At 35.5% G+C, this 13871-nt stretch overlaps 1 protein-coding gene across 6 annotated transcripts in view; it reads left to right on the top strand.

Moving 5' to 3' along the window:
• NPNT (nephronectin) overlaps nt 1-13871 on the top strand; it is a 63406-nt gene that overhangs the window by 36801 nt on the left and 12734 nt on the right. For all 6 annotated transcript variants that reach the window (XM_087962934.1, XM_026668654.2, XM_026668653.2 and 3 more), the window contains 5 exons: nt 1088-1207; nt 3411-3530; nt 6002-6136; nt 7801-7923; nt 8789-9247. In XM_087962934.1, the coding sequence (XP_087819060.1) occupies nt 1088-1207; nt 3411-3530; nt 6002-6136; nt 7801-7923; nt 8789-9247 (957 nt within the window). The remainder of the gene's footprint in view (nt 1-1087; nt 1208-3410; nt 3531-6001; nt 6137-7800; nt 7924-8788; nt 9248-13871) is intronic.

The following is a 13871-nucleotide window of genomic DNA, read 5'->3' on the forward strand; positions in this document are numbered from 1 at the left end:
AAAAAGGATTTTTTTTCTTTAATTAAATTATATTGGAGAACTCCAATTCAACACTTCTAGCCTTTGAACAGAATAACAGTACAGAAACAATGAAGCTGGTTTGAAATATCCTATTTCCAGTACAAGATTTGAACCTTAAAATAATATATTTCAGACTTTTGACCACTGAACAAAGTCAAGAAAAATATACAATTAATGTTTAAATAAAATTAAGCAAGGTGTAAAAAGCTTAGTGAAACAGTGTTAATATATTTCCCTTATTAAGATTTATTTTAACAGTTCACCCTAACACTGCCAAAACCATTACATTTGTGTACCAAATCATGTGTAGTAAACTATGTGTCATAATCTACACTTTCTGAATCTGAAACAGTATAAACGTTTCAATAGGCTATTGCATTTTTCCTACAATATATTGTATATATTTATATCTATTTACTAAGTTTGGGTTATGTCAACCAGTAATGATTGAATTCCTTATGACAACTACCTAACCACTTTTTTCTAAAAAGAACATACTACCTCAATTTAACTAGACATACTCATAGAAAGCTAAATGTATGCTTGGTTCTAAGAATAAGTAACAGAACTTCCATAAAAGATATTTTATTCGCATTTGTTATTCAGAATATTACAATACAAAGATAACAAGTTTAAAACTATTCATTGCCTTAGATCAGATAATGTCATGCTAAGCTACAATGCTTGGTGTGTGTGTATGTATGTGTGAATGTATGCATGTATGTATGTATGTATTTATCTATCACATTTTTGCCCATCTCCTTCAAAGAGGGACTCTGGGCGGTCTACAATAAAACATCAAAATATAAAAACAGTATATAAAAATTAAAACTAGAATTTAGTGTATTATACAAGCCAACATCTACTGCTCCTATGCAAGCTAATGCACTGTGGTCTATTCAACAATTATAAGTACTTTTTTTTTAAAAAAAGTCAGCTACTATGTAAAGCAGGCTTATTTTTCTAAAAGAACTGACTTTGAAAGTCCTGAAACTTCAAAATGCTAGCATTCAATGTTTGCTTTGTTTTTATTTCTTCCTCCTCACCCTTCCTATATCCTATTTAGATCTCAATGAATGTGGATTGAAACCAAGGCCTTGCAAACATCGATGTATGAATACCTATGGAAGCTACAAATGTTATTGCTTGAATGGGTACATGCTTATGCCTGACGGATCGTGTTCTAGTAGGTTAAGTTCTCATTATTTCAATTTTTTTTTTTTGCAGTGCAATTCCTTAGAAGCAGGAGTTAATTTGCCTTAAGCAAAGGACTCTAGTAATGAGACCATAAAACAAAACAAAAAGAAGAAATAGCATTCCATTTGTTTTATTTTCATGAGATACAAGAGTCACTTTGAGGTGACTCACAATTGTCATATTTAGAATGCTACAACATAGCAAGAATTAATAATGTTTGTTAAGTTGCAATATTGCTGTCAGAATTCCCTGACCAGGTCTTGACAGTAATTGATCGATCTTCTGACACAGATTGGCTTCTTGGCTTATCTTGGCAGTAGATTCACATTTCCACTAGTTATAAATATTTGTTACAGACAGTAATGGAACTATACAAAACAGTTAATCATTGTTGGTCAGACTACACAAATTATGTATATACATTCAATAATATAAATTTATTTCTTCTTCCTAGAATTAATAGGCTCTTAATATAGTGCTTAGTCACCTTGAAGCCAGTGAATTGTATTATATGTCTGACATGTTCAGCAAGAAAATCACTAACTACTCTCTACCCTCAAGTCTATTCTTTTTCTCTGATTTCATCACCATCACCACATGACTCACAAAATACTTGTCCTTTCCCTCTTTCTGGCTTTGAGGGAGTGTTCCCTTCTTCCATCTCTATTTTTCTTCATTAGGAACTCACACACACACACACACACACACACAACACATATTTCAAAATTCACTTTCAGTCTGAGGTGAAACATTCTCTGCATTTCTCTCATCAGTTATTTCTCTGTTCCTACTTCTTCTCAATCTTCACCCTCATCAGAATCAAAACTGGGTTTAAAAACTTTAAAGCTCAACCAGTCAGGCAATTTTGACTTGAGAGGAGAAATGGAACTACCAAAAGAGCTGATTTCTACTTTCTGCCAAGAATGTTCTCTATCCTTGTAGCCTTTCTAAATATTCAGGCTTTCCCCACCTATGCTGAATGTTTTAAATACACACTGCTCTAATTTTTCCTTTCTCCCACCAAGAAAAGATGGTGGGATAGAGATGTGTAAGTGGCAAGGAGAATGTTTGAGAATCCAGGAAGTAATGGAAATCAGAGTGATTGGAAGCAGTGAAAGATGAACACAGTGGTACCTGGTTACTCAACTGCTTTGAAACTCATCAAATTTGCTACTCAGTGCATTTTGATGCAAAAAAATTGTCCTGGTACTATTTGTTTGGTAGTGAAAACTTGTTAAACAAGTGGCAGCCTTCCCCACAATACAAAAACTAAAATATCCCAAATTCTTGATTGGCCATGCGGGCTGGAAATGGAAATTGAAGTCCCGATGAATTAGAAGGGCTCTATACTATACAAGTTCTCTATACAATAACTTTTATTTCTGTGTCACTTAAAAGCAATAAATAAATAAAATAAAAACCATTTTTAAAAACAGAAAAGCAAAGCAACAGTCTTAAAGACAGTATATTCCTGAAGTATTAATTGAACTGGGTGAACAAGTTTGTTTAGATATCAATTGAATATTTCTTGGGAGATAATCCCATAATTGGAATGCTGAATCTACCATAATTCAGTGTTGGCTGAATATACCATTATAACCCTAGGTGGGTTTCCTCAGATAAATGAAATCTATCAAAATCATCCCATGCTTGATAGGTTTGCTCTTTTAATGTTTTAGTATAGTTTTCCTGTAAGTGAATAGCAATAGCACTTAGACTTACAGAGCTTCACAGCCCTCTCTAAGCAATTTACAGAGTCAGCATATTGCCCCCAACAATCTGGATCCTCATTTTACCCACCTCGGAAGGATGGAAGGCTGAGTCAACCTTGAGCTGTTCAGGATTGAACTCCTGGAACTAAGAATGCAGAGTTGGCCTGCAATACTGCATTCTAACCACTGTGCCACTACAGGTTGTAATAGTAGAAAGAAAGTTCCACCTTCCCCTTATTGAAATAAAATTGACTACAAATTTTAGTAGTCAATTTTATTAGTATATTTTAGTACACCAGGAATGGAAGAAATAGCAAAATTTTCTCTGCAGTCAGGAAGGAAAGGTCTCAGCAAGCTAAACACAGCAATGTTTCCATTGGCTTTTTCTGTTGATAAAGTGCATGGCAATGCTATTTTAAAAATAACTTGACAGCATGGAACATTCTGAAGCATTTGATTAGCATATTAATTTCTCCACAGATGCTCTCACATGTTCAATGGCAAACTGTCAATATGGCTGTGATGTGGTCAAGGGGGAAATACATTGTCGTTGTCCTTCACCAGGGTTACAGCTGGCACCAGATGGCAGAACATGCATTGGTGAGTCAAAGATATTTATTTTCTCTCTTCCACAAGATGTGGAAATTCTAGGCAGCCTTTGAGAATAAATTTTGTTTGAAGGAAGAAACTTTAGAAACTAAAGGAGACTTTATAACAGGAGTGCCTAAGCTTGGCCACTTTAAGACATGCTGGTTGGGGAATTTTGGGAGTTGAAGTCCACAAACTTTAAAGTGGCCATATCACAGATGTGTCAAAATAATACTCAAGCAAATCAAATTCTTAGAAACAACAGTTCTCCATTCCTGATATACTAGTGGGATATTTAATATTCTTGGGCCTTTCAATTCTGTTAACTATTATGCATGTTGAATTTTTAAACCAGGTAGAAGAATAAAATTGGAAAAAATATTCTTAGGGTTAGTGATCTCTGTAGTAAAAAAAGACTGAAAAAGTACTATTTTTGTTTAAATGTAATAATGAACAAATCATTCACAATTAATGTGGGGCAGAAAAAGAGAGAAGCAAGAGAAAAGCATTTTCATTCTTGAAAATATTATATTACCTGAATGATTTTTAAGAAGTAAAGAATCTTAATGTATTTTAACCAACCTGAACATCTCATTCAGAAATAGTTTTTTTTTTTAAATAAAAAGCATTATACAACTGAAAGAATATACTACAGTAAAGGAGAACATCTCATGACCACTGAAATGAATTTGTTAACTTTAAATACTGTAGGAAATTATCATATAGTTTTCTCCATATCACAATATTTATCAGAATAAAAATTAACTGTTTTTAGAAACTATTACGGAGATAGAAGAATCTGTTCCTACAATGATCCAAAATGATGAAATGTGTGTTGGGTCATCAAGATGAAATATCTGCCTTTTTATACTTGTGTTGTGATGTAGTAGCTTGCTTTGTGATTGTACAGTTCATCTTATGCTTTCCTCCTCCTTGCTTCCTCCTATGGCCACTTACAATTACAATGTGAACTTAAACTTCAAAAAGGCAGATTCTGACTGAAAATTGGGAGAAACTTGATACGAAGGGCAGTTTGATAATGGACCAGTTTTGAAGGAACCATTCAGTGGGTTCCCTTAATTAAATGATGTCATCTCCAAGAACCCTAGAAGTGTGTCTTCTTTGTAGCATCCCCTGCTGTCTGGAATGAGGTTCTTCCAAAGAACCAGATACCCCCACCTGCTCTTGATTAATAGAGACAGGAAGACATGACTCTTTACTCAGACCTTTGTTGAGGAAAAGTGAGACCCTTTACTTCATTGCTCTAGCCTCTTTTATCTTTATTTTTATTGATTTTACTGTAATTCCTTTGTGTGATTGTTGTGAGCAGCCCAGAGACATTTAGAGTTAGATGGCATACAAGTTAAATTATTGTGGTTGGTCACACTGTTAACCAAATAATATCATATACATAGCAATGTGAAATCAGAGTTGCCAGTTTTTTAGTTGGTATTGGTTTTCATACGTATCAAGTTCTTTCCAAGAACCTAGGATATCATAATGTATCGGGGAAGTATATGTATGGATCCAAGGAGTATAGCCTTTTGTAGTTGACAGATGGCAATTTTGTCAATACACTGATTTTCTAAGTGCTATCTAGGATTTTTTATTATCACACCCAGTGTGCCAAAAGCCACAGGGACCACCACAGCTGATTTATAGTTATTGTGTTCAGACAGAAACTGGATAATGATCTATCACAGATATTTTCAGTTGGATTCATAATAGAGCAGAGAATTGAACTCAGTAACCAAAATCCCTGCTTTCAATGTTGTGAATATATAATGAATGTATCTTTTTCATATATTACTAGGGTGTTGATCCCTAGAATCTGGTATGCCTGGAGTCTTGGAAATGTTCTCTATAAATCATTATGTAAATATATAATTCCATTTTGTATAATAGTTTCCAGAAACAGTTAATAAAGCTTTTGACAAGCATAATAGTTTGTGTATGAAACCTTCCAATGATTGGATTGAACCAATTGCTTGAAATAGCCATTTAGTGTCCTTGGCTGAACTTGATTTTCAGCATGGAGATCTGCCAATAAAATTCACTTGTGCAACAGGATAAATTATAATAATAATAATAAATCAGAATAAATTGTGCTTTTGAAGGATACTATATTTTAGTTACCTCTTCCTAAATTAAACATTTAAGTGTTCTAATTCTTCCTTTATAACTCCTTTTCTAACATTCACAATGTTTTGCATACAATTGTTCTTCACAGGATTTAAACCTGCTTTTTATAAAATTATGCCACATTAGGGGTGAGAGATTCCATTTGAAAAGATCAGGAAAAGTAGAGTTATCAGTACATTCATCTTACAATTTAACTGTAATTTTTGCACAACACTAATAATACATAAAAAGTAATGTCCCAGAAGACTATTAGCCTTTCAGATTATCCACGATGAATGTGTTTTTGAATTTGAATACATGAAACTCATTGCTACAGATTATTAATGGACTTCTGTTTGTAGATGTGGATGAATGCATCACTGGGAGTGTTACCTGTCCCCGATTCAGAAAATGTGTCAACACTTTTGGAAGTTATATTTGCAAGTGTCATAAAGGCTTTGATTTGATGTACATTGGAGGCAGATACCAATGCCATGGTAATGAAAATCATTCATTAAAAGAAAACCATTTTTAAATATTTGTTGTACTTCACACATTTGAAAAATATAAGTCTGAAATAGAAGCAGGGTTGCTTTGCTCTCTCTGTCTTCAACTGCCACGTGCAACAGGGAATCTCTGAAGGGATTTGACGCCTGTATTTGCCTACATATTGCTATCATATTTTGTATAATTGGAGTCATCTCTTCTACAAAAATTTATAAACCCATGTTTAGCCAAATGCATTTGCAACTTCACTTCACATTACAGGAACTGTAGAATTCTGAGTTTATGCTCTCTGGGTCTCCACTATATCCAGTCTTTTGAATTATCAAAATGATCTCACATTTATCTATGCTAGAACTAAACTGAGTTGTAAGAGGTAACTTCCTTATCTTCTGTAAACTTCATGATAGCCATTTAGGCTCTGTTGTGGTTCGCCTGCAGCCAGTGCGGACGGCAGAGGTATCGGACAGTGAGGACGATAGGGAACCAGTCAGGCAGTCTGGCGAGGACTTGGATGAGGGTCCTGCATCTGATGCAGGGATGGGGCCAGGATCCTCTGAGAGTGGAGTGCTGCCTTCGGAGACTTTGGAGTCTGGCAGCAGCAAAGCAGAGGACCCTGGGGACCCTTTTTCCAGTGTGTGTGTGCGCAGGGTTGCTAGGAGAGAGCAGCTGAAGCATCAGGGGCAACTCAGGAATTAGGCTGGGAGGTGATTGCCCCTCCCATAAGGGATAAAAGCCAGCCCTCGGTGATGTGCTCTTTGCAGGAAGCAAAGAAGTTCATTAGATTCTGATTCCTCATCGCAGCCCTGCAGACTCTGGTTTGTCTTTGCTGGAACGTCTGTCGGTTTATCTGCTAATTAAGTGAACATCTGTTTCTTGGCAGCCTTTTACAATCCTGAAAGGTGTGCTCTTATCTCAGACAATTGTATTCAATATGTTTTGTCTGGGAATGCAAATAATTCCCAGTGTCATATTAAAAAAAGTTTGCTTTTACACACAGCATGTGATTTCTTAATTTGAACAAAGCCTGGGTCAGAACAAGCTCATTACCACCATCTACTGATTATATGGGCTTTTTCTGCCCAGATCCGACAGACCTGAATTATGGAGGAAGTGAAGGGGAGCTTAAACATTAGTCCTATTAGTACCAGGCTAGAGGGGGGTGAGGCAATTTTTTGGCTGGATTCAAATATCTCAAAAAGATAAGCGTGGTTATATTTGATTTTGCATAGCATCAACTGGAAACCCAGCCGTTATGTTTAGTAAACCATAGTTCATAGAATTTTTCCCAGCCATCTAGACATTTAGAATTCAAGCAATGTGAATCCATCCTGTAATATGTGGTTCTTTTTTGTAGCCTACAGTATTCAATTATCACAGAAAAGCTTATAAATTAAAACTCAACTATCTAAAACTTCTGACCTTTTATTATTTCATTGCTTGTATAAGTCTGCTGAGACCTTCTTAAAATTTCAGATTCATTCAAGACTCTTCAAATAATTTGCCTACTATCTTAATTTTCACTTAGCATTTCAGCATTTTAATATAGTAATGGGATTTATTTCAATTTTTTTACAAGAAAGAATGTTAATTTGAAAATGCAAATGTGTGATAGTTATCACTGAAATGGTATTTATCTTTTCTTTTCCTGTTACAGATATAGATGAGTGCTCTCTTGGCCAATATCAGTGTGGAGGTTATTCCCAGTGTTACAATACACTAGGGTCTTACAAATGTAAATGCAAAGAAGAGTACAGAGGTGATGGATTAAACTGCATAAGTATGTAATGATCCTTTTAATCTTGTATTCTGAATCCAAATGAGACATGGCCTCTTTGTGAAGCTAATTTTTAGATCCATTTGTGGTTATCTCAGTTTCACGAACACTTGTAAAGAAAAGAAGAATATTCTGAAAGTTTTAAGAGCCTTAATATTAGAGCTATGACATTTGGACTATTTAAATCCAGATAACCACTGGGTGGTCATTGGGAAACTCCAAATCTTTGCTGCTATTCTGTGGCCACCTGGACATCTGTACCATTTTGGTAGCCATATTAAAAGGCTGGTGTAAAATATATTTTTCAAAATTGGTACGGTGTTTGTACTGGTTGGAATATTAAGGTTCCGTGATCAGATAATTTGAGCAATGTATACGCCAAGAAGAATGTGCTTTCTTCTATTGAACAAATACCTCAACTATTTAATTAAGATAATATTTAAGCACATGTGTATTTGCTTATACATTTTACAAGTTTAAAACTGTGAAGCCTCCACTATGTTTACAAGCACACACCTGAATAATTTCTGTTGCTATTAAAATGCAATATATTTCAAGAAAATTCTACAAACTGGTGCTGTCTAGTTTTGTTGGAACTCTAGAAGTCCTGTTTACTTTGAAGATTACATAGCCAATTTATGGAAAAAATGTATCTCCTTGAATATTTGATAATCCCATATAGATGTGGAAATTGTACTTATGAATTAAAGATAGAAAATTTTACCAACAAAGCTATAAGCAAGCATTATAATACTTTTATGCTGATATTAGTCTAGAAACCCTGTTTTTTTTGTGTGTAGTTGCTTTTGTTAGAGTTAACACTGCATCATTTCTTAAGTTTGCACATTTCTCGGTTTTTTCTTTCCAGGGATTCCTAAAGTTATGATTGATCCATCTAACCCCTATAGTGTATTTAAAAGCAATTCAACTTTTCTGAAAGGAAGCAATGGCATGACCAACAGAATACCTGAATATGGTGGTACAAAATATCCCATCCAATTCCCATATATACCATATGTAATTACACCAAAGTCTTATGTGAAGACAACAGCAAGACCAACTGTGAAACCAACATACAAACCATATACCAGATTGCCAACACAACCTGCCACGACAAGACCAGCTTTCAGGCCAGTGACAAGATTTCCACCAGTGACAAGTCCTCCCCAACAACCCAGAGTTCCATTTAAGCCTGTAACAACAACAATGCCACAAGTAGTAACTGAGGAGCATCTGCCTTTTCCTACTGAAACTACACCCCAACCGGGACTTACGGTTGACAATAGGATCCCAATTGAGCCACAGAAACCCCGAGGAGATGTGTTTAGTAAGTAAGGCTAGGTTTTCTTATGTCTTAATGTGAAATCTAGTTAATTAACTAGACTAAATTCATCAGTCCGGGAACAGGAATAAGAGAAGAGTGGGAGAAAGTGATGGGTTAGGACAAAACTATTTGTGGTGGTTAAACAACATGTTGTTTATTGATATTGATCCACACTGTGACATTTTAGAATATAAAATTCTAAATTATATATCTGGGTATATCCATACTATCATTATTACTGCTTTAAACTACTTTTAAAGAATGAATAAGACAGGAATAATACAAATGAATACATTTATGTCTAGTGTGGCAAAACCCTTTTCTCTACCTCTCTTAGTACAAACCAGAGTTTTGCACTGAAGAATGGTTAAAAAAGCACATAATTATTATTTGGAATATTGTATCACAAGATCTTGTATAACTTGATGTTCTCCTGATGCTCAAAATAAGATTTCCCATACCATCACAAACAGTGTAGACACATTTATGGATTATAAGATAATCTATAGCAGCTAATCATAATAGCTGTATACTTCCACTATCAGAGGCAGTGTAAATATTATGTGGTAAGGGACATGTGTTGGAGGATGCTGTTACTTTCATCATGTTTTGTTTGCAGGTTGACCTCCCTCCGACATTGGTCATAAATGATCATTGTGGGAATAGAATGCTGGACTTGTGGTCTGTTCTAGGAAAATCTAGATCAACATGTCCAATCACAACAGATGGACATTTGAAAATTGAATGGAATGCTGTGATATGGGAAGTTTGGCCATGAATTAAATAAAAATAAATAAATACCAAGTATGTAATGGGTTAATATTTTGGACCCAAATTAATTCAAAGCAAGTTTTTGAGAGACGTGTTATTTCATGAGAATTCTCAAAGCCATCTTGTGGCTACTTGCTCAAGAATCAAATGGAAAGTCAAGTTCAAACTAATTGTTCATTTCTGCTTTATGGAATTTGCTCGTCAAATGGGAGACATTTAGGCTTCATGGTTCCAAAGGTGCATCTTCATTAGGGAGCATCATTTAGAGAGATGTCTTACAAATATTGTAGTACTTTCATGCCAAGCCAGCTTCATGCCACAAATTACATTTGATGACTTGCATGTTTTGGAATGCATGCCAAGAAATACTCCAGTGTTCTGTTTCATCTTTAGCATCACAACTGATGTTAATTATAAAGTTTATAGCGTATTTTGAAAAGTCTTTGGTGCCCAGAACAGTAACATTGCATAGCTAATAGAATATGAATTTTGTTATCTTGCATGGACAAGTGCATTCCTGAATACAGGAGTGATTTTGGCTGTATTTCAGCAACTCCTAGTAGAATACTTTCTTAAGACAGTTCTCTTCTTCCCCAAAAAAGCAGTTTGTTTGAATCTCTCACCTTTAATATATATATTGTAGGTATAAAGTCCTCATAAATTAGGGGACAGAAAACACAGTAGTTAAGCCTGAAGAAGATGAAGGTATTATCTAAACATACCCAATGTTTTTGAAACAAAGACATATTACACCATAATCCTCTGTAGGAATTATTAAGAATTCTTTAAAATTATTTTGCAAACACATTCAAGAGTAAGACTCTGCCACCCAGAGTAGTTGGCTATACAAGATGAGCAGCAAATAAATGGAATAAATAAATAAATAAATAAACAAACAAATAAATAAATACTGCAATTAAGTTCAGTGAATGAAAAAGTGAATAATATGTAAATTGTACAGATATCATTGTTTTGTTCTGCATTACATATATTGACTAATATGCAATGCAAGTGGATGCTTATTTTGTATTTATGATAGAAAAAACTGAACTTGAAAATTGGCAATTTGGCACATTCACAAAATAGCTAATACTCAGGAAAATCCATTAGAATATTTAAAATTCCTACACTGTCTTCCTCCCTCCTGAGGTGAGGATGGCTTCTTTGCATCTAAGTTTCTGAAGGTCCCTCAAGATCTGGTTATGCTAGGAGGCCTGAGGGCACAGGAGACAGGTGAACTAATCAGGTAGCTCCATTACTGTTAACATCCCTCCATGAGTTTTGTTTTTAAGTATTTTTTTTACAGTTCTTTAATGGTTTTAATATTTTTAATGGTTTTTAGATATGTTTTTTTAATTTCTGTTGTATACCACCCAGGTTCACTTGCTTGTGAGATGAATGGTTATATAAAGTACAGATAGATAAGATGGATGGATGGACGGACGGACGGACAGACAGACTTAAACCTATCTATAAAGCTAAAATCTAGACTGTCTATAAAACATTTTCTCAGCTGAAGTCATCATATGATGCAACAGCATCACAATATTTATCTTCTCCTCCTTCTCTTTAATTATACTTGCATACATAGAAGTAGCACTTAGACTTATATACTACTTCACAGTGTTTTTACAGCCCTCTCTAAGTGGTTTACAGAATCAGCATATTGCCCCCAACAATCTGGGTCCTCCTTTTCCTGACCTCAGAAGGATGGAAGGCTGAGTGAACCTGGACCCTGGTGAAATTTGAACTGCCAAATTGCAGGCAGCCAGCAGTCAGCAGAAGTAGTCTGCAGTACTGCAGTCTAGCCACTGCACCACCGAGACTCTACATACTAATCATACTATTCCATTTTAGTCCAATATTGAATTTGGACAATACTAAATAATAAATCAAATAAGTTGTTGTTGCTATTCATTCCTTTCTATGAATATTGACACATCTTAAAAAAATTCTCTAACCATTTCCCTGTTTTTAATAAGCATCCCACCTAGGTACACAATTTCATTTACTTGCTCTAATCTTTCATCATGTGCATATCTTGCAATCATTCATTCAGTTTTCCAGAGTTTAATATATAGCTTCTTATCTTCAAATGATAAAATGCTGTATTTTGTTTATCATGCTGTATAAACATATCCATTGGTTTGTAAATCGTGTTTTTTGGGTAGAATAGGTACATGTCAAAAAGCCAGTTTGGTGTAGTGGTTAAGACATCAGGCTAAAAACTGGACCATGAGTTATAGTCCCGCTTTAGACACAATACCAGCTGGGTGACCTTGAGCCAGTCACTTTGCCTCAGCCCTAGGAAGGAGGCAATGACAAACAACTTGTGACAAACCTTACCAAGAAAGCTGCAGGATTTGCCCAGGCAGTCCTGAACAGGAAAAAAAAAGAGAAAGTTACATGCACTATATTGGGTTAAAAACAATTTACACCCCCACCCCCACACACACACACAGTCTCAATATAATACACATAACCTGTGGAAAGGCTTTTGATATCAAGTTGGAAAAGGTTTGGAACTCACAATGTAAGTTTCTCACTACTTTTCTGAATCCAAGCAAATGTTTTCCTTCAGCATGAAAGACAGTGAAATTAACTTTACTCAGACTTTTGAAAGTGCTTACAACTAAAAGTAGTTTATCTTTCCAATTCCATGTGCGTAGATGATCCTGCTTCATAATGGATAAACAGTAAGAGTCAGATAACAGATAATCAGAGTTGGAAGGGACCTTGTAGGCCATCTAGTCCAATTCCCGGCCCAAGCAGGAGACCCTACACCATTTCTGACAAATGGCAGTCCAATCTCTTCTTGAAAGTCTCAAGTGATGACGCTCCCACAATTTCCGAGGGCAAGCTGTTCCATTGGTTGATTGTTCTCACTGTCAGAAAGTTTCTCCTTATTTCCAGGTTAAATCTCTCCTTGTTCAGTTTCCATCCATTATTCCTTGTCTGGCCTACAGGTGCTTTAGAAAATAGCTTCACCCCTTCCTCTCTGTGGCAGCCCCTCAAATATTGGAAGACTGCTATCATGTCTCCCCTGGTCCTTCTCTTTACTAGACTAGCCAAGCCCAGTTCCTGCAACCGTTCATTGTATGTTTTAGCCTCCAGTCCCCTAAACATCCTGGTTGCTCTTCTCTGTACTTTTTCTAGAGTCTCAACATCTTTTTTATAATATGGTGAACAAAACTGGATGCAGTACTCTAGGTGTGGTCTTACTAAGGCTTTATAGAGTGGTATTAGTACCTCCCTTGATCTTGATTGTATCCTTCTGTTAATACAATTTAGGATTACATTAGCTTTTTTGGCGGCTGCTGCACACTGCTGGCTCATATTTAGCTGGTTGTCCACTAAGACTCCAAGATCCCTCTCAAGTTGCTGCTATTGAGCCTGGTTTCACCCAGTCTATATGTGTACTTTTGGTTTTTCTTGCCTAAGTCCCTTTCTTTTTAGCCAGACACATAAAATGGCGCAACAAAGACGAGCTTGGAAGAACTGGAAATGCTTTGACTTATCAATTGATTATGTGCCCTCAAACCAACATCTAATCTTAATAACCACATGTGTAGACATGCACCAAGATAATCTATTCCCATCGTAAATTTTCAGGGTTCCTCACAGTATACCTATGACAGCTGTAATTATATCTATGTATCTTGTTTTTGATCATTTTGTTCTTTCTTGTCATCAACTTGGTAATAATCAAAATGCTGATCAAATTTCATCTTTCATCTGTACAAGTTCTTGTGAATAGGGAACATCTTCTAAATTATCTTGGATGTTGACATCTCTGTCATGTAGTTTTTCACTGTGCTTCCATCCTGTTTTTCTTCTTCTTCTCTGAATCATTCAT

This window comes from Notechis scutatus, chromosome 4, assembly GCF_049901735.1.
Source record: "Notechis scutatus isolate UNSWTSFEM ecotype Mainland chromosome 4, rNotScu1.2, whole genome shotgun sequence".
Lineage (NCBI taxonomy): Eukaryota > Metazoa > Chordata > Lepidosauria > Squamata > Elapidae > Notechis > Notechis scutatus.